We start from the raw sequence: 24888 nt of genomic DNA, 5'->3' as shown, positions 1-24888 counted from the left end.
ATTTTTCACATGCTTAGTTCTCTTCCTCCCTACTAAGTATCTCTTTTTTTTTTTTTACTCATAGCCTCTTTATTATGCCTGCTTTTTTTTTTTTTTTTTTTTTGCGGTACACGGGCCTCTCACTGTTGTGGCCTCTCCCGTTGCGGAGCACAGGCTCCAGACGCGCAGGCTCAGCGGCCATGGCCCACGGGCCCAGCCGCTCCGCGGCATGTGGGATCTTCCCGGACCGGGGCACGAACCCGTGTCCCCTGCTTCGGGAGGCGGACTCTCAACCACTGCGCCACCAGGGAAGCCCTATGCCTGCTTTTATATGACTTGACTTTGTCAATCCCTCATTCAACTTCATTGTTTCTTTCTGTGATTTCTTTTACTTTTTGCTCCTACCCCCAACATATTGGTTTTATTAGGGGCCAATTTTTGCTGGAGGCTTCAGGCAAAGGTGCCCAGTGCTAGTCTACTTAGCTGTGGAAGGGGACATGGGGTCATGCGGCACAGAACATGATTGGCTGAGGCAGTGGGGAGGTCAGGTTCCAAGACGGAAATATCTAGTAGTGTGTAATATATTTTGGAGTAAACTTTTACTGTGGCATAGTGATTGGGTAGTTTACCTTTTGCTCTAACATTCTCTTCTTAACCCTGACTTATTTTACCCATTTTCTTTTATCTGTCTTTATACTCTTCAATGTTGTTGTCTTCTCTTGCCTCTCCCCAATATGCCATCGAAAAATGATCTTATATCTTGAGATGTGATATTTCTGTATCTTAGCTGGAATTTTAGTGTAGCTTCTCCCAAGGCAGTTCACATTTTAAATCTTACACCTAATTAGGAGTGGATGCTGTGTCCTATGTTAAATTTTTTCCCCTAGATATTAGCCTCAGGCAATATTATGGAGAGAAAATAGAAAATATTTTAGGAATGAGCCTCTCCCCTGAAATTACATTCAAAGGCAAGTCTGTGGCGTACTTATTTCTTTTTTTGGAGAGAACTCTCTGAACCTCTGCGCTTTAGTGAACATACTGTGTCTTTTTGTAATAAATATCTGCTTTTCCAGCTATAAATTCCTTAGGAGACCAATAGGCAGAGATTCTTCTAGCAAATTTGGCTGAATGAGAGCCTCTGTGCTTGCTGGTTGCTGCTGTCGCTGTCAGTAGTTACTTCAGCTATAGTCAACGGCACAAAAAGTAGAGTACTGAATGAATGCAAAAATGGGATTTGAAGGAAAGATTTCCAAGGTAGGATTGGCCATCCATTAATGTGTTCAGCCTTGCTATCTCAACGTTTGCATAAAAATACCAATACAAGGAAGTATTTCAAGATAGACAGTGTACAGTGTAGTGTTTTTAATATTTTTGACTGCAGCCCGTAGCAAGAGATCTTTTTACCTCAAGACTCCATAGATATGTAACTCTGTGTGTGCATATCTGTGTATGAAAAAAATATATATATAAAAATGAAAAAAGTTTCCCAAAACAAAATCTGTATTGTGTACAACCTACTCTGATGGTTTCTGTTTCATCTTGTTTATAACGTGCCAGTTGAAAAGTAGATTCTTGTTCCTTGCTTTTGAAAAAACGCTGGAGTCCTGGGCTGAGAGTTTGAATGCCTAATTTCCCCCATTTTTTTGACATTGGGTAGTCATTACCCTCCTTGTGCTTCACTTTCCTTGTCTTTAAAATGAGTGTGTTCTAGTTTAAATATTCACTGATTCTCCATCTTTACTTTTCCCTAGTAATAATGTTGTACTAACATATTTGTCTTTAGGTCTTTGGCTAGGGAGAAACCACTGAAAAATTGCTCAGACATATAGTTGCTTGCATGGTTGTTGTTTGGCAAGTGGCATAATAGAGCTTTGAACAGATTTTTGCTTATGTGTAAATCTTGTAAATTGGAGTGACTACATTAAGACCTGTAACACAGTAAATATACAAATTAAGAAAAAAATTTCCCCATGTTCTTTGTCTTTCTACTTTTGTGCTTTTTAACAAGGGATATTTTAGAGTTTGAAAAATTGTATTTAAAATGCTTAATAACAATTGTAAAGTAACGTGCCAGTGGATTGCTATATAGACTTTATTCCTGCCTCATCTTACCACTGCCCTTTTCATAGTAGAAAACACCAAAAAGAGTATGTTTTTTTGTGTAAAGTCCACCGTGTCAAGTCATTACTGTTCATATGTTACCAAACAGTGGAACTGTCATTTTCATAAGAAAGGGGAATACAGAGCTTTCTTTGCTTGTGAGTTTCCTTTTGTTCACTTTGGACGATTTCTCCAAACCAGGTCATTCCATGTGGGGATTGGGATCACTCTCATTCTCCTGTGTTTGTACTGAGGAGACTAGGAATGAGGAATTTACTCCTCCTCCCAAGATTCTGGTTGGAATTCTAAAGGTTTTAGTTAGAAGGAAATTGGAACCAGACTTTGTACTTCCTCTTCTTTCTCAGATCAGACCTCCTTAGAGGGCCTTCCTTGACCTCATACCTCATGTAGACTCCTCACACATTCTCACATCACCCTGTTTATTTTTTCCATAGCAATTTATCACAAGCTGCAATTGGCTTGTTTCTGTGTTTGCTTGTTACCATCCCACTCCTACTAAAGCGTGATCTCCAGAAGAGCAGGAATCCTGTCTCGTTTCATCTTTTACATTTCCTGTTTCTGGCACATAGTAGGTGCTTTAATAAATATTGTGAATGAATAAGTGAGCAAATGAATGAATAAATCAAGTTCTTTCATGCTTTAAATGAAACTGCACCTAGTAAAGGTTGTGTTTGATTATGGGTCTTTCTACATACCCCCCACTCTGTTCCTTTTTTTCTGGAAATGTGTTCTTTCTTATCATTGTATTTATTGATCATGGTGAAGATATCTACATCCAGAAGACCTTGTATTTATCTTTGTTTTACTTCATATTTTTTCTATTGTAGTTTTTTGCCTATGTTTAAAAAAAAAGACAGAGATGGAAGATTTCTTAAATTCTTCTTGTAGCAACTTTGTAATATTTTGATTTATGTGAATCAACATATTTGAACTTTAATATGTGAACTTGATAATTTAAAGAACAGTCCAAATTACACATCTTCAGAATTTTAGGATCATTGCCCTAAACCGCCATTACTGTTTTCTTGTTACATCCCTTTAAAGCAAAAAAGAACAAGGTTCATTTAATATTACAATTCATTCAGTACTTACAAACGCAATCCTTCTAATGGAGTACAGGAGGTAGTATAGTATAGAGAAAAACCTAGATACTGAGTCAGGACAGGTGTTCAGGACCAGTGCACTTTCTGCCACTAAGTCATTGCCTCATTTTAGGCAGGACAGTTAACATCTCTGGGCTTTAGTTCTTTCATCTGAAATGTGAGAATATTGAATTAGATTTCTTCTCAGGTCCTTCCAGCCTAGAAATGGATTTTGAAGATACAGTTGTCCCTCGGTATCAGCAGTGCATTGGTTCCAGGTCCACCTCCACCTTTACCACCCCACAGCCATGGATACCAAAATCTATGGGATGCTCAAGTGCCTTATATAAAATGGCATATTATTTGCATATAACCTACACACGTCTTCCTGTGTACTTTAAACCATCTCTAGATTACTTATAATACCTAATACAATGTAAATGCTCTGTAAATAGTTGCCGGTGCGTGGCAAATTCAAGTTTTGCTTTTTGAACTTTCTGGAATTGCTTTTTCTTAAATATTTTCTATCTGCAGTTGGTTCAGTCTGTGGATATGCAACCCACCAAGTGTAATTTTATCTTGAAATTCCCATCTCCTCTGCCCCTCTACCCCCCAGAAACATTGCAGGGAGGTCATATTGGTACTTAGGAGATGGTGGGATTAGGCTCAGGGGTGTGCTTAAATATAAGGCATCTCTGCTGATTGTTCTCCAGGCTGTATGGGAGTTGTGGCTGCAGTGTAGGGCATGTTACTCTTGCCCTTAAAGGACCTGGGACTTAAAGAGACAAGGCTTACACACATGACTGAGTGATATGATGTGTAAAATCAGTTGGTATAAAGTAATGTGCTGTGAGATGTGAGAGAAGGCCAAAGTGGGCTAGAGTAAGGTTATGAGGTTTTGAAATCCTTCTGGCGCAGGTAGCATTTAAGCAGATACTCTAGTCTCACTTTAGGTTATATGGAAGAGGAACTGTTCTCATCAACAGCATGCTATTATGTCATCTTTTAGGACTGGGTAATTCTTCAGTGACTACTACCAATGCGGTATTTCATGTTGTACAAAAATTCTGCGAAGAAATTTTTTTCAAGACTGCAGCCTGACTGCTACCGACTGAATGAGAGGATGTAAGGAAACGTATCTGGTAAATAAAAATATTATATAACTGTAAGGTATTATTGTAAGTAGATCGGGTAAGGGGTCCCTGGAGGAAGAGAATCAGGCATGGCTTTCTTGACATGAGAGAAGCCATTTTTGGCCTAAGACATTTTGTGATCTAAGCCTAGCCATAATGCTTGCCCTTGAACAGGTCTCAGTAATTAATGATCTTAAGGGCACAGAAGAATGCAGAAACATTCAAGCAAAGATAATGATATCAGTTGTAAAGCCTCCAAGTTCTGTTTCAGTGAAGATTAGCCTGAAGTGCTCAACTGCCAGATCAGCTGTAACCTAAGGGATGACTTTGACCTTTTCTGATCCTTCTGACTTCAATCAAATAAAGCGTGGGCTGCCCAAGCCCCTTCCTGAATATGCATATACCCTTAGCTGAAAACTTCCCCAATTTTACTGTTCCGAGAGACACTGCTTTGGGAAAGATCCCTCCTTACTTGCTGCAAATAATAATAAATCCTTCCTTCTGATCTTCGGCTTGGTTGTGTCTTTTGGCTCAACACCCATCAAAAGGCAAACCCAGTTTTCGAGTAACATTATTATTGTTATTGAATGAGACAGAGACTGGCTTGATTGGGGGAGATATTTCTGTGATTAGTGGGAAATAAATTTTGTCTTTGGGGACTGGTTTCTGGGAGGGACATGAGAGCTAATCAGGAGTTTTATTTGGGTCTAGTAAAACATCCCCTGTATTTTTTTTTCTTAATTGATTATTTATTGAAGTATAATTGATTTACAATGTTGTGTTAATTGCCACTACACAGCAAAGTGATTCAGTTATACATACATACATATATATATATATATATATATATATATATATACCTACATATACACATTCTTTTTTTATATTCTTTACCATCATGGTTTATCACAGGATTTTTTTTTTTTTTTTTTTTGGCTGTGCTGGATCTTCGTTGCAGTGCGCAGCCTTCTCATTGCAGTGGCTTCTCTTGTTATGGAGCACAGCCTCTAGGTGCAAGGGCTTCAGTAGTTGAAGCACACAGGCTCAGTAGTTGCAGCACGCCGTCCCCAGAGCACACGGGCTTCAGTAATTGCAGCATGTGGGCTCAGTAGCCGTGGCACACGGGCTTAGTTGCTCCACACATCCCCTGTATTAACTTAGGTTACTAAGATTGTTAAGAATTACTGGCATTGCTGTGTAAGTACCTGATACTAATACTAAATGTTAACATTTATTGACATTAGTAGCATGAGGTGTCATTTATCCTCACCAGTGTTACATAGGTATGTTGTCTCCATGATATAAGTGAGGACATTAGGGTATAGGGAGATAAAATAACTTGGTTAAGGTTTTAAAGATAGAATATAGTCACCCCTTTGTATCTGTGGGTTCTGCATCTGTGGATTCAGCTGTGGATTGAAAATATTTTTAAAAAAATGCCAGAAAGTTCCAAAAGGCAAAACTTGAATTTACTACTATTTATATAACATTTACATTGTATTAGGTATTATTAGTAATCTAGAAATGATTTAAAGTATATAGGAGGATGTGCATATGTTATATGCAAATACTGTGCCACTTTATATGAGGGACTTGAGCATCTGTGGATTTTGGTGTCTACTGGGGGTCTTGGAACCAGTCCCCTGCAGATACTGAGGGAGGATTGTACTGTACATAATTTCGTATGGAGATTGATAGAGAGTTCTTTGAGGCCAGAGGTGGGGTAGGAGTGGGAGTGCTACTTTTCGAAGAGGTGACATTTGAGCTAAATACTAAAGGATGAAAAGGAATAAGCCATGGGGAGAGCATTTCAAGCAGGGGAACAGCAGTTGTATAGACCCTGGGTTCAGAAAGAATTTGGTGTGTTTCACCTAGCTGGACTGTAGCACAGTGAGCAAGGGGGAAGTGGTGTGAGATTAGGACAGACAGAGATAAGGGTAGAAGTCAGCTGTGCAGAACCTTCGGGATTGTGGTCCTGTTGCTGAACACAAGTCTGTATGCCTGATGAACAGTGAGGCCAAACTAACCAATGTGAGTTCAGAGCTAGGAACCGTGCAGGGACCGTGCAAGGAAAATGGGCAGCTCCTGCTCAAAACCCCTGAACTCTGGAATCTTGTGCTTATCACTATTGTATCTTTTTTAAAAAATTTATTTATTTTTGGCTGCTTTGGTTCTTCGTTGCTGTGTGTGGCTTTCTCTAGTTGCGGCAAGTGGGGGCTACTCTTTGTCGCGGTGCATGGGCTTCTCATTGTGGTGGCTTCTTGTTGCGGAGCACTGGCTCTATATGCATGGGTTTCAGTAATTGTGGCATGCGGGCTCTGTAGTTGTGACTCACGGGCTTAGAGTGAAGGCTCAGTAGTTGTGGCGCATGGGCTTAGCTGCTTTGTGGCATGTGGGATTTTCCCAGACCAGGGCTCGAACCTGTGTCCCCTGCATTGGCGGGGGGGGGGGGATTCTTAATCACTGCACCACCAGGGAAGCCCGTCACTATTGTATCTTGACTGCTCCTCCTTTGTTTCTGCATTCCCTGCCTTTTGTGTATCTGTCTGAATCTGCCGTTTGGAATGCAGGGGAGGCCTAGGAGGCTGCAGCCTTTTCCCTACAAATAAGAAATGGGGTGGGGGGACATGGAAAGACATTTGTACCCAGGAGGACCCCACAGGGTCCTGCTTGGTTTCAGTAAATAGTTTTAATTTTATTCTAAGTACAGTGGGAAACTCTTGAAGAGTTTTTTATTTTAATTAATTTTTATTGGAGTGTAGTTGATTTACAATGTTGTGTTAGTTTCTGCTGTACAGCAAAGTGAATCAGTTATACATATATATCCACTCTTTTTTAGATTCTTTTCCCATGTAGATCATTACAGAGTATTGAGTAGAGTTCCCTGTGCTATATAGTAGGTTCTTATTAGTTACCTATTTTATACAGAGTAGTGTGTATATGTCAATCCCAGTCTCCCAATTTATCCCTCCCCTCCTTTCCCCCTTGGTAACCATAAGTTTGTTTCCTACATCTGTGACTCTATTTCTGTTCTGTAAATAAATTCACTTGTACCATTTTTTTAGATTCCACATAGAGGCGATACCACATGATATTTGTCTTTTCTCTGTCTGACTTACTTCACTCAGTATGACAATCTCTAGGTCCATCCATGTCGCTGCAGATGGCATTATTTCATTCTTTTTTGTGGCTGAGTAATATTCCACTGTATATATATACTACATCTTGATGGACATTTAGGTTGCTTCCCTGTCCTGGCTATTGTAAATAGTGCTGCAGTGAACATTGGGGTGCATGTGTCTTTTTGAATTATGGTTTTCTCTGGATATATGCCCAAGAGTGGGATTGCTGGATCATATGGTAGTTCTATTTTTAGTTTTTTAAGGAACCTCCATACTGTTCTCCATAGTGCATTGAAGGGTTGTGTATGGTAAAATATATAATATGAAATGTACCATTTTAACCATTTTTAACTGTGCAGTTCAGTAGCATTAAGTACTTTCATGTTCTTGTGCAACCATTGATGTTGGCAGATGAGAGGACCTTGGTCCTTGTCCTCTTTGAAGAAAGAATTCCACAGAGAGACATTGTAAAGCAGGCACAGAGTTTATTGGAGGCACTGTATGTGCAAAGAGAACAAAGAAGCAGCTTATTTAGAGCAAAAGCAAAGTAGAAATACACACCCAGAGAAGAGTGTGGCTATCCTCCTTAATGAGGAGTGCACCAGAAAGGTGATTTAAATTCCTTACATGAGGCAGTTCTTCAGGGTTTTTGTTTTCCTCTGGCCCATTATCTTGGCTATTTTCCCACATCTGACCTGTCCCAGGGCCCTATCCAATATGTGTGTGCATCTTTTAGCCAAGATGGATTCCAGTGTGGAGACCTCCGGGAAAATTTGACAGCACATATTATGGGGGTAGTGCCCCCTCCCTTTTGACCCCTGAGGAGCCTTCCTGTGCATGTGCAGCAGGGGAGGTCTCCTTGACCTCAGTAGTGATAGATGTGGTCATCTTATCTCTTTACCCCAGCAGAGCTCAGCTTCTGCCATTAACTTTTACCTTGAAGTGGCAGGGAAAACAAACTACAATTTACTCCGCCTGACAAACTCCAGCTGCTCAGCCCAGGAGCCCATCTACCTCCTACCTCACCATCACTGCTGTACATCTCCAGAACTTTTCCTTCATCCCAAAGTAAAGCTCTGTATTCTAAACTTTATTTTTGTTTTTTTGGGGTTTTTTTTGTGCTGTGCCACACGTCATGTGGGATCTTAGTTCCCCGACCAGGGATCCAGCCTGGCCCCCTGCAGTGGAAGTAGGGAGTCATAACCACTGGACTGCCAGGGAAGTCCCTGTACTCTAAACTTTAAACCATAACTCTCCATTCTCTCATCCCCCTAGCCACTGGTATCTACCTTTCTACTTTCTATCTCTGTATCTAACTCTTCTGGGTACCTATGTAAGTGGCATCATATAATATTTGTCTTTTTGTGTCTAGCTTTTTTTTTTTTTTTGCGGTATACGGGCCTCTCGCTGCTGTGGCTTCTCCCGTTGCGGAGCACAGGCTTCGGATGCGCAGGCTCAGCGGCCATGGCTCACGGGCCCAGCCGCCCCGTGGCATGTGGGATCTTCCTGGACCGGGGCATGAACCCGTGTCCCCTGCATCGGCAGGCGGACTCTCAACCACTGCGCCACCAGGGAAGCCCTGTGTCTAGCTTCTTTAACTTAGTATCAATATAATATCTTTAAGTTTCATCCATGTTGTAGCTTGTATCAGAATTTTATTATCTTTTAAAGCTGAATAGTATTTCATTGTATATGTATATACCACATTTTGTTTATCTGTTCATCTGTTGTTTCCACCTTGCAGTGCTGCAGTGAACATGGGTGTACAAGTTCCTCTTTGAGTCCCTGCTTTTGAAACTGAGCAGGACCCTCTGGGGCCCACCTGGGTACAAAAGCCCTTCCATGTCCCCCGTTTCTTACTTGCGGGGTAAAGACTTCAGCCTCTTAGACTTCCTTGAATTTCTGAAGGGCAGATTCAAACAGTTACTAATCATGGAAGTAAGGGTATGCAGAGACAAAGGATAAACAATTAAGAAACTGTACTGCAGCGATTAAAGCAGTATCCTCGTTCCTCATTAAGGAATATACATAATATCTTTGAATTTTTCTGTAGGAACTAAGGTCCCCACCCAGGTGGCGGACGGTTAACTTCAGGTTGAGCACAAGATTCCTGGAGTACCACCCTGTTAACCTCATCACCAACCAATCAGAAGAAAGTCACACACTCTGCAGCCCTCACCCCAAATTTTGCCTATAAAAACTTCTTCCAGAAAATCATCGTGGAGTTCAGGGTTTTTGAGCAGTAGCCACCCATTCTCCTTCCTTGGCCCTATGATAAACCTTTCTCTGCTCCAAACTCCCACATTTCGGTTTGTTTGTCCTTGCTGTGCATTGGATACACGAACTTGTGTTCCATAACACTTTGAGTTCTTTTGTAGTTATACCCAGAAGTGGAATAGCTGGGTCAAATAGTAATTCTGTGTTTAATTTTTTTAAGAACTGCCATACTGTTTTCCACAGCACCTGCACCATTTTGTATTCCCAACAGCAATGCGTAAGAGTTTCAATTTCTCCACAACTGTACTAATAGTTGTTTTTGATTGTGTTTTTTTAATAATTGCTGTAGGGGAAGGAAAAAACCTTTTCATCTGCCTTCTTAGGTTCAGTGCCCAGGGCTCTGCAAACTAAACTGACAAAAGATCGATTAACTGGAGAAGAAGGTTTATTTCATGTGCAAATGGTGGGCATCACAAAAATGAAATGAAAGCTCCAAAGAAGCAGTTAGTGCTGAGAGCTTATATACCATTTAACCAAAGAGCCATAAATTGTGGAAATGTGACAAGACAAAGGAAAAGGAGTCAGCTTCTGGAAGTAGTAAATTGTGGGAAGGTGAATGAATAGGGGAAACTAATGGAAGATAAGGTTTGTTTTAGTAAGGTGTATTTGTTCAGGTTTATCTCAGCATCCGTGCCTTGTCTCCTGTGATAAGAATGTTCTCACCTTTCTCATAGGTAATTCATGTCTTGCTTTTAGGTAGAAAAGGGGAGTACAGGGAGGCCTTCCTGCGTCTGCTATTTCTCAGTTATCTTCAGCTCAAAATAATCCTTATACCAAAGTGGCATATTTTGGGTTGGCATGTGCTGGTGCCCTTCATAGCCATCCTGATGGGTGTGAAGTGGTATTTCATTGTGGTTTTAATTTGCATTTCACTAAGGATTAGTGATTTGAGCATCTTTTCGTGTGCTTATTGACAATTTGCATATCTCCTTTGGAGACATTTAAATTGTGACTATTCAAATCATGACTTGTTTTGCTCTGAGGACAGTGGCTTGAAGTGGGGTTGGAGAGGAATCTGGGAAACCACTTGAGGAGCAGCTGCAGGAATTCAATTGGAGATGATGGTATTTGGACCACACTCTATTGCCCTTCTTCAGATCTACCCCTCTACAGATACTTCATTTTAAGTGTGACTCCTCTCCTTAATTCTTCTACCTTTGGGCCACATGGTGTGTAATTTCTTTTTTTTTTTTCCTTTAAATATTTAGTAGGTATGTGACCTACTTGTTTAATTTAATTTAATTTAATTTATTTATTATTATTATTTTTTATTGGGGTATAGTTGTTTTACAATGTTGTGTTAGTTTCTACTGTACAGCAAAGTGGAGTTCCCTGTGCTATACAGCAGGTTCTTATTAGTTATCTGTTTTATACATTTTAGTGTATATATGTCAATCCCAATCTCCCAATTCATCCCCCGCACCTCGCTTTACCTCTTGGTGTCCATACGTTTGTTCTCTACATCTGTGTCTCTATTTCGGTGTGTAATTTCTTTTGTAATTTCTGCCGTTGGATTGATCTTGGATGGCCTTGGCCTACAGTGGCTTGAAGCAGGATTTCGGTTCCTGGCCAGAGATTGAGGTCGGGCAGCGGCAGTGAGAGCGCTGAATCCTAGCCACCGGACCACCAGGGACCAGTGGCCGGTGACAAGGCCCTGGCCTGTCAGCTGTGTAGAAATGAATTTCCACATAGAGATGGAAAGTAGTGAAGCAAGTAAAGTGTTTATTAGGAGGAAAAAGAGTACAGTGTATGTGGGTAGACACATGGGTGGGCTCAGAGAGAGAGCCATGCCCTCGTGGCAGTTTGAATCACTTTTATGGGGCATTTCTTCCGGGTTTCCTTTGGCCAGTCATCTTGCGTTGCCTGGTTCTGAGTCCATATTAGGTGTATCTCAGGGTCCTGCCCTGTGTGCATGCACATCTCTTAGCCAAGGTGGAGTCTAGCTAAGAGGCCTATGGGTACTGATATCACTGTGGGGTGGTGCCCCCTCCTTTTTTGACCTCCAAGGAGCCTTTCTGCTCATGTGTAGTCAGGGAGATCTCCTTGACTTTGAGAATGAGGAATATATGGTCTTTCATCCCTTATCTGGGCAGGGCCCAGCCTCCTCTCATCCTGCTTTTATGGAGTTTCTGTCCACAGGGGAGAAACTGTTCAGCCTGGGGCCCATCTATCTCCTGCCTCAGGATGAGAAGTTTCCCCTGGGAATCCTAAAAAATATTCAGAAGTCTCTCTTAGGTCAAAATAATAATGATGATGTAGGTGATAAATTTACTGAACCAAAACTCGGGTCCGCCTGTGTGCAGTAAAGCCAAGCCAGTCTGCTGACGCTGGGTTGTTGGAAGGGGAAGCACAGTGTTTATTGTAAGGAGCCATAGAAGGAGTCTGAGACAGCTAATACACAAAAAGCCTGTTTTCAGGGAGAAGTTTTTTTTTTTTTTTTTTTCTTTTTTAAGACATGGAGGAATTTTTTAAAAAATTAATTAATTAATTTTTGGTTGTGTTGGGTCGCCGTTGCAGTGTGCGGGCTTCTCATTGCTGTGGCTTCTCTTGTTGCAGAGCACAGGCTCTAGGCATGTGGGCTCAGTAGTTGTGGCTTGTGGGCCCTAGAGCGTGGGCTCAGTAGTTGTGGCGCACGGGCTTAGTTGCTCCGCGGCATGTGGGATCTTCCCGGACCAGGGCTGGAACCCACGTCCCCTCCATTGACAGGTGGATTCTTAACCACTGTACCATCACGGAAGCCCAGGGAGAAGTTTTTATAGGCAAAATTTAGGGTGAGAGCTGTGTGGTGTGTGACTTTCTTCTGATTGGTTGGGGGTGAGGTAACAGGGTCGTCTTCCACGAATTTTGTGCTCAGACTGAAGTTACTGTCTTCCAACTGGGTGGGGACTTCAGTTCCTGAAGAAGAACTCAGGTGTGTTACGTTCATTCCTTGGGGAGGAACCAGAACCTTGCCCTATTACTGCACTATGGTTTCTTGACTGCTCTTTTGTTTCTGCATTCTCTCACTTCCCTAATTAGCAACTGTTTGAATATGTCCTTTGGAACTCAGGGAAGGTCTAGGAGGCTGAATGAAGCCTATTTCCTAAAAACAAGAAACGGGACACAGAAAGGATTTGTACCCAGGAGACCCACACAGGGTCTTGCTCTGTTTCAATAATGATTTTATTTTTGCCTTTAAAAACTCCAGTTGTTACTTGGGACATATTTGAAGTTTTATTTTTTTAAGTGATTAGTAGGAAATTAATATAGTGGCCTAGAAGTTAGGATTTAAAAGTTTTTGGATTTTAGACTATTTTGGTGGAGGAAGAACTCTAATAAATAATCTGCTGGATGGTAGCCATAAGTTCTCATTGACAGTGTAGGCCTTTTAGGCTTCTAGTTATTGTCTCCATCCTGATCTAGGTGGCCTTCCAGGAGCTGGACCAGTACTTGAAACACAAAGAAAAACTGGGGAGGTTCAAAGTGCATGTTCTATGCCATTTGCAACTTTGAACATTGCACAGAAAGGAGAGATATTGAACTTTCCCTTTTCTTTCTCCTTCCTAAAGATTGAGTCTAAGAATTATTTCTCTTTAAAAGCACTAAAGTACATTACCTTTAGTTGCTAAAGAATTCAAAAACTTCTTGTCTGCTTTTTTTCTGTACGAAACCACAGAAATATCTCTTAGAGAACAGAATAGTATATCCATGTTAATCCTAGGGACTGAAGTGGTCCCAGTGGAAATTGCTTTCTATTCAGTCCACCCCAACCCCTGCCTAGTAAATGCAGGGCCTAGCCCACCCTGGCAGGAATGACTTGTGTTCCAGCAGAGATCCCTTGTTTTCTCTCTCTCTAACCGCTTCCCCTTCAAAGTCATTATAGGTAGGCACAGGTAGGAATCCTGTGTCATACCTGATGAACTGACTTGTAACATTGAAATCAGTGGCCCTTCCTGTAGCTATCATTGCTGTTTAATGAAGCAATTTGCGATTTGGACAAACTTTGCTGCACACTGGAATAAAATAGGGCTCTTCAAAAAATACTGATGCATGGCTCTGAGCTCCAGGCATTCTAATTTAATTGATATGGGGTGTGACCCAGCATCGGGATTAAAAAAAAAAACGCAACAAAACTCTCCAGGCGGTTTTAATGTGAAGCATTCCCTGAGAAGAGACCAAAGGCAGAATTGTATCCTTTTTGGAATTTTACTCACCTCTTCTGGGCTTGCTTGGAATTGCTTGTGGAAGTGAACCCTTAGGTAGAACAGTTTTCAGGTTGTCTTGTGTCACAGCAGAGAATCATCATGGGCCATTGAACTGCTCAGCTCTTTGCAATAGGCTGGCTCTGGGCCATCTTTTCAATTTAGAGAAGGCTCCAGGCTCTCCTTTCTTCCTGGTAGCTCCCACACTCACTTTATTCCTTGGTGTCCTTTTGTAGTTCTCTAATATTGCATGGGGTTAATTGCTCCCAACTTCTCCCCTCTTTGCTATTCCCAAAGTCAAACCCTTTTCATAGTAAATATTTTACTCATCTCCACAGAAAAACACATAAGGAACACAAGCAAGTTATTGATACAAAGCATGTAAATTTCTTACTGTAGAGTCCCTATGAAAGTTCCTGACTTCCTTCTGCGGTGGCCTGCTTTAATTTTGTTGAGGGCAGTGGTGAGCAGACACATTCCACATAGAGTCAAGCCTATGAAGAAGACCTTTCATGAAAGCCTCTTTTCTGAATCTGATGGTACAGTTGGGTAATATACAATCAGTATAGAGCAATAAGGGGCTCTTTATTTAATGTTTGCAGGTTAGATATTTGGGTCCCTCACACTGAGAAACACTAGGTTTAAACTAGGCCTCCTTGTTCCCTGGGATTTATTACTTTGGGGGCATGTCCTCCTCAGCTGTGCTTCTTCTGCCTTGTCCACTACCAGTGTTTTCTCTCTGTGTCTGGTTTTGGTCCTGCCACTCACACGTTAAGCAAAGTTTGTGTTCATAATGGTGAGCAGCCTGTCATTCTTAATCTTGTACCTACTTGGAAGGATTTTACCTCTTACCGTCAGGCTCCCTGTTTGACTGTTTTCCTCCACTAGCCACCCCTGCTTCCTTACCCACGAATCTCCTGTTCTCTGCCTAATGCCATTTACAGTTTGGAGAGTTGTCACTTTTGTAGAGTTTTGTAAAACCTAGGAGTTCTAATAGGACTGGGTTTAAGGACCCTTTTAAAGGAAAGGAGAGACCCTGAATGGAGATGGAGATTCCGAATTTGTGGACTTGTAGCCCTTGCCAAAGTTTGGGCAGGTGAAGTCAGTGGACCTGGCTAAAAATCTTAGGCAGGCTAACCACTCAAACGAAGCCTTAATTTAATCATCTCTAAAGTGGGAATAACAACAACATTTTTCTTTTGAGGTTATGCAAATATTAAATGAAGTAACCTTTGTGAAGTGCTTATTTCAGAGCTAGGCCCAGGATAAGGACTCAGCACTCATTCACCGCTGCAGTTTCTGCTTCTGTTTTATTGCCATTGCTGTAAAAGAGGGGCAGTGGTTAAGAGCCTGAGCTTTTTTTTTTTTTTTTTTTTTTTTTTTTTTTGCATTACATGGGCCTCTCACTGCTGTGGCCTCTCCCGTCGCGGAGCACAGGCTCCGGACATGCAGGCTCAGTGGCCATGGCTCACGGGCCCAGCCGCTCCGTGGCATGTGGGACCCTCCCGCACCGGGGCACGAACCCGTGTCCCCTGCATCGGCAGGCGGACTCTCAACCACTGCGCCACCAGGGAAGCCCCAGAGCCTGAGCTTTGAATCCTCTTTCTCAACGGTATCTAGTTGTTGGACCTTGGGCAAGTTATTTAATGTCTCTTCGCTTCAGTGTTTTCACCTGTTTAAGTGAGAATATTAGTGTGGGATGTTGTGAAGATTAAATAAGTTAATTCATGTAAAGAGCTTAGAGCAGAGTCTGGTAAAGTAAGTGATTGTAGTAATGATTGTTGATGTTATTTAATTGAAGTATACTCTGTCCTTCTGGCTTTCAGTCTCTCCCTTTTTGGTCTTGGATAGGTATAGTAACCTAGAGCTTTCTCAGCTGTCATTTTAACCTTCATTTGCCAAAATACCTTCAAGTCTATGTTCTCAGTTCTCTGGTGATGTCACTTTTCTGGCTTTGTTGCCATGCCACCTTTAGAACCCTGTTCTGACTGCTTCAGGACAGATTCCCAGTTGATTTTTACACTGGGTGCTGGGTCAGATAATCTAGCACTCAGGTCAAACTTGAAAAGACGTAGGAGCCTGTAAAGATTTATAAAAGAATACATTTAACATACATGTATCAAATAATGTTTTAAAATTTTACTTGAGAATCCAGAATTTCTACTTTCTGAACTCAAATGTAAAAATCTTTGTAGAAGAAGATATTAGGTAATGTTTACCTTACTTTGCTAAGCAAAGTTTAGTAAAATCCAGTATTGATATTAATGGTTTTGTTTCCATGAGATCTGAGGGGATTTATCGTGTGCATGGTAACTAAAGAAAAAAGCAGAAGTGGAAGAAAATTAGAAAATGAGTTAATTCCTAATTTTTAATACTGTTATTAGTTTACCATAGTAATTAATATACCCAGTTAGTGGTGTAGTCATGCTTGTAGTGAGGTTTGGCAGGATGTGTACACTTCATCAAGAGTAGATTGGTGTTCTTCAGACCTTGGAGCTCCAGGATTTATTAGATGCATGTCGGGGACTAGGTAGCCGGGTGGGGGAAAGTAAGAGTGGTCATTTTCTGAACAAGTATTGGCAGGGCAGGAGGTCCCCCACTTACACATACCTCAGCACACATGCATCTGCTAGAGAAGCTTTGATTTTATGTATTTTGTGTTTTGATATTTTGCATAAGATTATTGAGTAAATACTTTCTGTTTTATTTTTAAAAAGGTTTGCAAGCACCTATGCTGGAAAGCAAATTTCTAGGGCAAAACATGCTTTTCCTACTGCCTAACATATATGCTGGCTCATTAAATATGTGTTGAAAATGATTGAGTGCTTCACCCTTATTGATACTGTATTCATTTCTAGTCTTATTATTCTCAAACTAGACTTTTTTAGTTCACTGATTATACCCTATTAAGTGGGTTAGAATTAGTATGTTTTATTTGACCATACTACTCTAGGAAGTTAAAAAGTTCTTAAGATTATTTTCATTAAGCTGTTAAATGCGCTTACTTTTTGACTCCAGGTATATTTCTTCCTAACGAATTTTACTCCATTAGACGTAACTGAAGAGTTTTCTTCACTGGACACTTTGGTGATTCATGCACATTGTTACTGTCCAGGTGTTTGAAGATTCCATGATTGTTATTACCTTTCTCTTTTTTAAAAAACTGAGTATAACCTTTCAATTTTTCCTTAAATTATAAAAATTATAAAATTTTATAAGTTACAAAAAATACCTGCATTATTTAAAATTTAGAATTGTAAATTTGGAAAGGTAAAAAAAAATTTCTACCTGTTTTAGCACATGTCATGTCTGGTATAAACTTAAAAGTGTGAACTTAGAAATTACAACTTATTTTTCAACTTAGATTGGATGCTTTTTAAGTTGATCTCATTGCCATTAGTAGTATTTTCTAGTGACATTTTCAAATACTGGCATTCTTATTTATATTGTGGGTTTTTTTTTTTAAGTCAGACAACCTTTTTCATCTTCCAGTCTGTTTCACCTTTCCTTATTTCTTACTTTCATTTTGGCATCAACCTCTTTTTTCTTTTTAAAGGAGGAGGAGGAGGAATTGCTTTTACACATTTAGGTTGGTGACCTGTATTTGAATGGGCTGAGATCTGCTATAAATCTTATATATCCATAGTTTTAGTTACAAATGATAAGAAGTCATTCAAAGAATTTTGTGACCATGGTGGCATTTCTTTCAGGTAGTTTTAATGAATTGACATTTATTTCTAGTTTAAATTGTTGAAGAGCTGTGTAAATGGAGCTGATAAAAGACCCAGAAGTTTATTTAATGGTAGAGAAAGTTATCAAAGAAGATGATACAGTTCCAAATAAAAACTGTTTATAGAATCTCTTCTTATCTATCATTGTCTGTTCTGTTACTGATGTAGGTTAAGACTAATCACCTTTTTTCTTCTCAATTTTACAGAGTTAATTGAGAGTTGGAGGCAACCTTGCTGAAGATGAAGAATATACATTAGAGGAGGAGATTTTTTTCTTTCTTTCAAAAGTCTTGATTGTTTGGTGGCTTGCCTCTAGTTACCATTTTTCAATTGAGTCTGTTTGCTTCATCAGAAATGATTTTTACAATCTCAAGAAAAAATATGTCCCAGAAATTGAGTTTACTGTTGCTTATATTTGGACTCATTTGGGGATTGATGTTACTGCACTATACTTTTCAACAACCAAGACATCAAAGCAGTGTCAAGTTACGTGAACAAATACTAGATTTAAGCAAAAGATACGTTAAAGCTCTAGCAGAGGAAAATAAGAACACAGTGGATGTCGAGAATGGCGCTTCTATGGCAGGATATGGTAAGATAATGGTAGAATATTCCTAGTTTTCTCCTCTTCATCCTGTCCCCATTTAAAGATAGTCATGGAAATCCAACTCACTACTTCATGCACAGGTGTTCTCAAAGTAATTTTATCTTGACTTTTTATTATGAAAGATTTCAAATGTACTGAAAAATAGAAACATGATAAATACCCATATATCCATCACTTAGATTTTAACTCTTGCAATATTTGTTTTCTCCAATTTTTGGAGAATATTTAAATTAAAAATTATGACATTTCACTGCTAGATATTTCCATATGTATCTCTAAAATAACGACTTTTTTCTACATAATCAGTATTTTTATTGATGTTTCATTGTGTAGATATGATTGAATCATTAGCCACTTGGTTGAACTCAATTTCCCCATCTCCCCTGCCTCCCCCAGCTGAAAAGCCATAACCCTCTAATCGCAGGGTTGGTCCTTCTGACATGGAGAACCCCCATTCTGAGTTATCTCAGCACAGCCTATCTAGGGGCCCAGCATGAAAAGCAAAGACAATCAGTCAGAAACTTACAGGCATTTAGAGGCTACCTCCCAGGAACCTGGGACAAAGGCCAGTCAAATTCTTTATTACATAGTATCAGTGTCTGTTTTTTTGGTATATATTAGTATATTTAGGTCTTTTCTCTTGAGCTGGTCAGATTCTCTAGAGAAGGACTTCCAGTCTCTTTCAGGATGTATATGCCTCCAAGTGTGTGGGATCTGAATGGGAGGAAAGGGGTGGGGGAGGAGGGGTAGCCTCAGCACTCACTATGTGAATTTCACTTAGTCCCCCAGTTTTCAGTTTGGTGCCCAGGCCCTTAAATGTTTTACTGGTTTCCAAAAACACATCTCAGATTTTCTGCAATGGTGGAGAGGCTGTTGTTTAGTTTGGAGTAGTAAAGAAAGTTTAGAAATCAAATTGCTTTATAGATAAATTTTCACCCAGTCCTTCTGTTTTTGGTCCCCTTTTCACCCTGTTTTCATTGGTACCTGGTGCAGCTATTTCTGGGCCTTTTAGGGTTGGGTTTCTGTGGAGAAAAATGAATTGCTGTTTGATTTTTCTTATTTTTTCAATTTCTTTTTGGTTTCTCTTTTAATATCCAACTTTTTCAGGTCTGCTAAATCAGTTAACACTCATCCATATGCTTTCCAGCTTCTGGAGTTCTGTTGCTGTTGTCTCCTCTCTTGCTGTCTTTGTTTCGGCCCCATGTATTTATGCTTTTAAAAGAAAAGAGAAAAAAACACCTTTACTATTTTGGTAGGGTAGCCACAGTCAGCAGAGGTTAAGTGCCTTGGTTGAGTTTACCATCTTTATCTGGGAATGCCCAAGACACTTTCTGTTTTTTCTTCTCCCACTTATGATGGTGTCTTTGAGGTGATGAGGGTTAGTCTGCATTGGCTCTTTTTTTTTCTTTTCTTTTTTTTTTTTTTTTTTTTTGTGGTACGCGGGCCTCTCACTGCTGTGGCCTCTCCCGTTGCGGAGCACAGGCTCTGGACGCACAGGCTCAGCAGCCATGGCTCATGGGCCCAGCTGCTTCGCGGCATGCGGGATCCTCCCGGACCGGGGCACGAACCCGTGTCCCCTGCATCGGCAGGCGGACTCTCAACCACTGCGCCACCAGGGAAGCCCCTGCATTGGCTCTTGAGGATCAAATATCGATGACTAGAGATGAAGGAGTTGGTGTAAACGGAGATGGAGGTACTTGTGGCAGATACACATGTAGATCTTGTATTGTTTTGCATTCTGCTTAGTCCAAGGACACTGATAGAAACAATGAAGAAGCAATTCTTTTGGAACAAGAGAAATACTTGGAAAAAAATTCTTTCCGCTTGAACAAAATAACTGTGATATTTTAAAAGGTAGCTGTTCTATGCTGCCCAGCTGTTTATAACAACTCAGTTTTAAAAGCAAAATGAGACTCATATACACATGGTATTCTATAAACTGTATTTTAAAATTTAATGTATGGTGGAGATATTTCAATATCAATGAATATATGCCTGCATCATTTAATGGCCACATGGTATTTAACCAATTCTCTGAAATGTTTTTTGCTTATTTCTGATTATAAGAAAATTATTATAAGCATTCAAATATTATAGAAATGTACAACATAGATAAGTAAAAGTAGAGCAGAGAGAGAGAATGTCAGTTAATTTGGCATATATTGGGGATAGCACACTTTTTCTTATAGGGCTAAATAGTAAATATTTTTAGCTTTGTGGGTCATGTGGTCTCCTTTTCAATAAATGAACGTGGCTATGTTCCAGTAAAACTTTTTTACAAAGATAGGCAGCCAACCAGCCGTAGTTTGCAGACACATTGTTCATCAAGCACATTGTTTTACTTTGAAAATGGGATTGTACTATATATACTAGTTTGCAGCTTATTTGTTTTCACTTAATTGTTGTAGATATCTTTCCATGTTATTACAGATAGGTCTGTCTCATCTTTTTAATGACTTAACGTTGTTTCATTTTATAAATATTCCTTTTTTTCTGCTTATTCTGTAGTAAGGGATAATTTATTGCTAACCTGGTGTGCTGGATTTAGTGCTGTGATATATGTGTGTCTTTATAAATGAAGTATATGTGTGGGCATTTTATGTTTGTGTGAATGTTTCAGAAGGATAGATTTCCTCAAGGTGGAATTTTTTGGCTGAAGGTATGCGTGTTAAATTTAATACACACTTGTCAGATTGCCCTCCAGGGTGGCTCTACTGGCCTACTACCATTCTCCCAGCAGAGTGAAAGTACTGGTTTCTTTCTTTCTAATAGATTTATTTATTTATTTATTTATTTATTTTTGGCTGCATTGGGTCTTCATTGCTGCGCTCGGGCTTTCTCTAGTTGTGGCGAATGGGGGCTACCCTTTGCTGCGGTGCGCAGGCTTCTCATTGCAGTGGCTTCTCTTGTTGGGGAGCTCGGGCTCTAGCTGCACGGGCTTCAGTAGTTGTGTCTCGCGGGCTCTAGAGTGCATGCTCAGTAGTTGTGGTGCATGGGCTTAGTTGCTCCGCAGCATGTGGGATCTTCCTGGACCAGGGCTCAAACCTGTGTCCCCTGCATTGGCAGGCGGATTCTTAACCACTGCACCACCAGGGAAGTCCGAAAGTGCCAGTTTCTCCCCACTATACCCATTCTATTTAATTTTAAATGGCTTCTAATTGTTTGCTTTTGCATTTCTTTGTTTACAGGAGAGGTTGAGAGACTTTCTTGTTTGTTGGCTATTTGTATTTCTTGTACGTGAGAATGAATTGTTTGTATCCTTTGTCAGTTTTTCTGCTGGGAAATTTTGTAATTGACTGATTTTTTATAAAGATATTCATGCTGTCAGTATACGTAGCAAATGTTTTTCCTCTGATTTTTCAGTTGTCTAACAACTTGGTATATTGTTTTTAAAAATCTGTGTGGTAAAACATGTACATCATTTTTTATGGTTTAGTTGTATGCTTAAAATGTTTCTTCCAAAACTTACATTCTAATACATTACTTTTTTTTTTTTTAACATTTATGTCTGTAATATAGTTGAGATTTCTGATGGAAGCAGTAAGAGATGCAGGGTCTTTTTTCCAAACTAGGTAGCCAGTTATTTCAGTTTCATTACTTAAATTCTATCCTTTCCTCCATTAATTTGGAATGACAATAAGATGTGAATTTCATGAGTTCCGGAGAACTTGAACTTTCAGCCATCTATAAAAACCATTTCTTTCGTTGCTACTATACAAAAAGGCTAGTCCCTCAAAAATATTTTTTGAATGGTCTTCCCTTGAGCTATTTAACCTGATTTTCCTAGTTGGTAAAATAAACATAAGCTAATATATATTTTTAAATGCTAGTTTACAATGAATTGTTACTATTGCAAAGGCCATGAACAAATCAATTCAACTCTAAAGATTACTGTCTGTAAATCTTGAGCAGTAACTTGTGCTTTCTCTTTAAGATAACATTTCTAACTGTCATGTCTTATTCTCAGCATTCTTAGTTTTCCCTAAGAAAAGAAGATTTTTGTTTCTTCCCATGTAACATCTCTTTTGGATTCTGGGGTTTGTCTAGAACAATGAATTGGGGGTTCTTGTTCTGATGCCCAGTGACTGTTATAGAACACGTTGCAGTTGACACGTGGTTTCCTACACCTGAATGTACAGCAACACCAGTCTTTTAACACCTCAGGCTTTCCCATCTGAAGTCTGATCCTGCTTTCTTTTAAGAGTTTTGGTTTTACTATCTACTGTGGTTGCTGAACACTTAAAAAAAAAAAGTGGACTCCAAAAATATTTTCAGAGAATTGGAGAGCAGTTCAGTATTAATATTTAAATGCTTTCTGAAAATTAAGAAATGCTACCAGACACAGATAAAAACAAAACAAAATAAAACAAATACCCCAACAGAAGGCTTTTCTCTGTAGCCAAAGAAGGGGCAGCCTAGCAAGACAAAAAACGTTTAGACAGGAAACCGTTCTCCTCCAGCCAGACACCGCAGAAAAAATTTGGTGACTGCACCACCAACCACATGATCAAAGGCTAAGTGAGGAGCATAGACTTCCCCCTTGTGAGGCTATAATGAGGCATCCAAACTCCCCCCACACCACATGGTACCAGTGGAGACAACATGGGGAGCCAGGACTTCTACCCTCTCATGGCAGTAATGAGGTGCTCATCTTCCTCCCTCTGGGGCTGATGTCAGAGGAATCCTAGTGGAGAGTCAGGACTTTCACCATGGCCTAGTGGTAAACAGCAATCCCCGTCACAATGTCAGTGAAGAGTACATGGGCACCTGGAACTCCCACTTCCATCCAGCAGTGATGAGGAGCTCACAGGTAACAGTGGAGGCCAAGTGGGAACCTAGACTTTTGCCTCCACCTGGTAGTAACAAGGTGACAGCCCTCTGCCCTGCCACAGTGGTATCAGAGAAAACTACCTAAAATAGGAAGTTTAAATGAGATCTGGACTTTCATAACAAAATATATAAATGTCCAGGTTTTAAGTATAAATCACTTGTCATACCAAGTACCAGGAAAATCTCAAACTGAATGAAAAAAGACAACCAGTGACAAATGTTATCTGAAAAAGGTTTTTAAGCAGTCGGCATTAAAAGTGCTTCAATGAGGAGTTAATTAACACAAAGCAAGTGAAAGAACAGAAAGCATCAACAAAGAAATAGAAAGTCTCAGCAGATAAATAGAGCATCTAAAGGAAAACCGAATGGAAAAATTTGAGCTGAAAACTACAATGATTGAAATAAAATGTGTGAGTCAGCAGATTGACTCAAAAGCAGGAAGGAGAGGACAGAGGAAAGAATCAGTGAACTGGAAGGTAGAATAATGTAATTACACAATCTGAACAACAGAGGGAAAATAGACTTAAAAAAAAATCCCAGCGCTTTAGGGACCTGTGGGATTATAACAAAAGATTTAACATTTGTGTTGTCAGAGTTTTGGAAGGAGAAGAGAATGAGGGCAGAGCTGGAAAATACTCAAAAAAATAATGACTACCAACTTCCCAAATTTTGCAAGAGACATAGACGTCAGATTCAGGAAGCTGAGTGAACCCCAAGTATGATAAGTTCAAAAAAGTCAATGCCAATATACATTGTAATTAAGCTTCTGAAAACTTAAAAGGGCATCTGGAAAAGAAAATTTTTTTAAAGCACCTAGAGGGACTTCCCTGGTAGTCCAGTGGTTAGGAATCCGCCTGCCAATGCAGGGGACACAGGTTCCAGCCCTGGTCTGGGAAGACCCCACATGCTGTGGAGCAACTAAGCCCATGTGCCACAATTACTGAGCCTGTGCTCTAGAGCCCGCAAGCCACAACTACTGAAGCCCTCGCGCCTAGAGCCCGTGCTTCGCAACAAGAGAAGCCACCGCAGTGAGAAGCCTGCGCATGGCAACAAAGACCCAATGCAGCCAAAAATAAAAATAAATAAACTTATTTTTTTTAAAAAGCACCTAGAGAAAAATGACACTTTACTTACAGTGACAAAACAATTCAAATGACAGTGGATTTCTCATCAGAAACCATCAAGACCAGAAATAGGTGGCATATTTTGTTTTAAGTGCTTAAAGAAAAGAGCTATCATTCCAGAATTCTATACCCAGTGAAAATATCCTTTAGGAATTAAGGGAAATCAAAGATATTTCTTAGATGAAGGAAAAAAATTGTCACCAGCAGCCCTACCCTAAGAGAAGGCCAAAGGAAGTTCTCTCAACAGAAAAGAAATGATAAAAAGGAGGAACCTTGGAACAATCAGGAAGGAAAGAACACAGTAAATAAAAATAAGGGTAGGTCAATAGGTTCCTTTTCTTCTTGAGTTTTCTAAATTATGATGGTTGAAGCAAAAATTATAACATTGCCTGATGTGATTCTAAATGTATGTAGAAGAAATATTTAAGGCAGTATCTTATAAATGGAGTAGGGTAAAAGGATGGTGTATTAGAGTTTTTGATAGAAACAGAGCAGGGAGAGGGAGAGATGGACTTTAAGAAACTGGCTTATGCTGTTATGGGCCTGGGAAGTCTAAGATCTGCAGGGCAGCCTGAAAATTCTGGCAAGAGCTGGTGTTCCGGTCCTGAGTCTGAAGGCAGTCAGCCTGGGGGCAGAATTCTTTCCTGTTCCAGGAACCTTAGTCTTTTTTTTTAAGGTCTTCAGCTTATTAGATGAAGTCC

At 40.0% G+C, this 24888-nt stretch overlaps 1 protein-coding gene across 1 annotated transcript in view; it reads left to right on the top strand.

The window, feature by feature from the left end:
• The window catches only part of CCDC126 (coiled-coil domain containing 126), a 47563-nt gene that overhangs the window by 2618 nt on the left and 20057 nt on the right, over window positions 1-24888 (top strand). Inside the window, exon 2 of the mRNA XM_081243993.1 lies at window positions 17833-18218. Within this exon, the coding sequence (XP_081100119.1) occupies window positions 17981-18218 (238 nt within the window). The 5' untranslated portion in view covers window positions 17833-17980. The remainder of the gene's footprint in view (window positions 1-17832; window positions 18219-24888) is intronic.

The sequence above is a fragment of the Mesoplodon bidens genome (genome assembly GCF_964165515.1).
Source record: "Mesoplodon bidens genome assembly, chromosome: 9".
Lineage (NCBI taxonomy): Eukaryota > Metazoa > Chordata > Mammalia > Artiodactyla > Ziphiidae > Mesoplodon > Mesoplodon bidens.
This window is presented reverse-complemented; position numbering and strand designations above follow the sequence as displayed.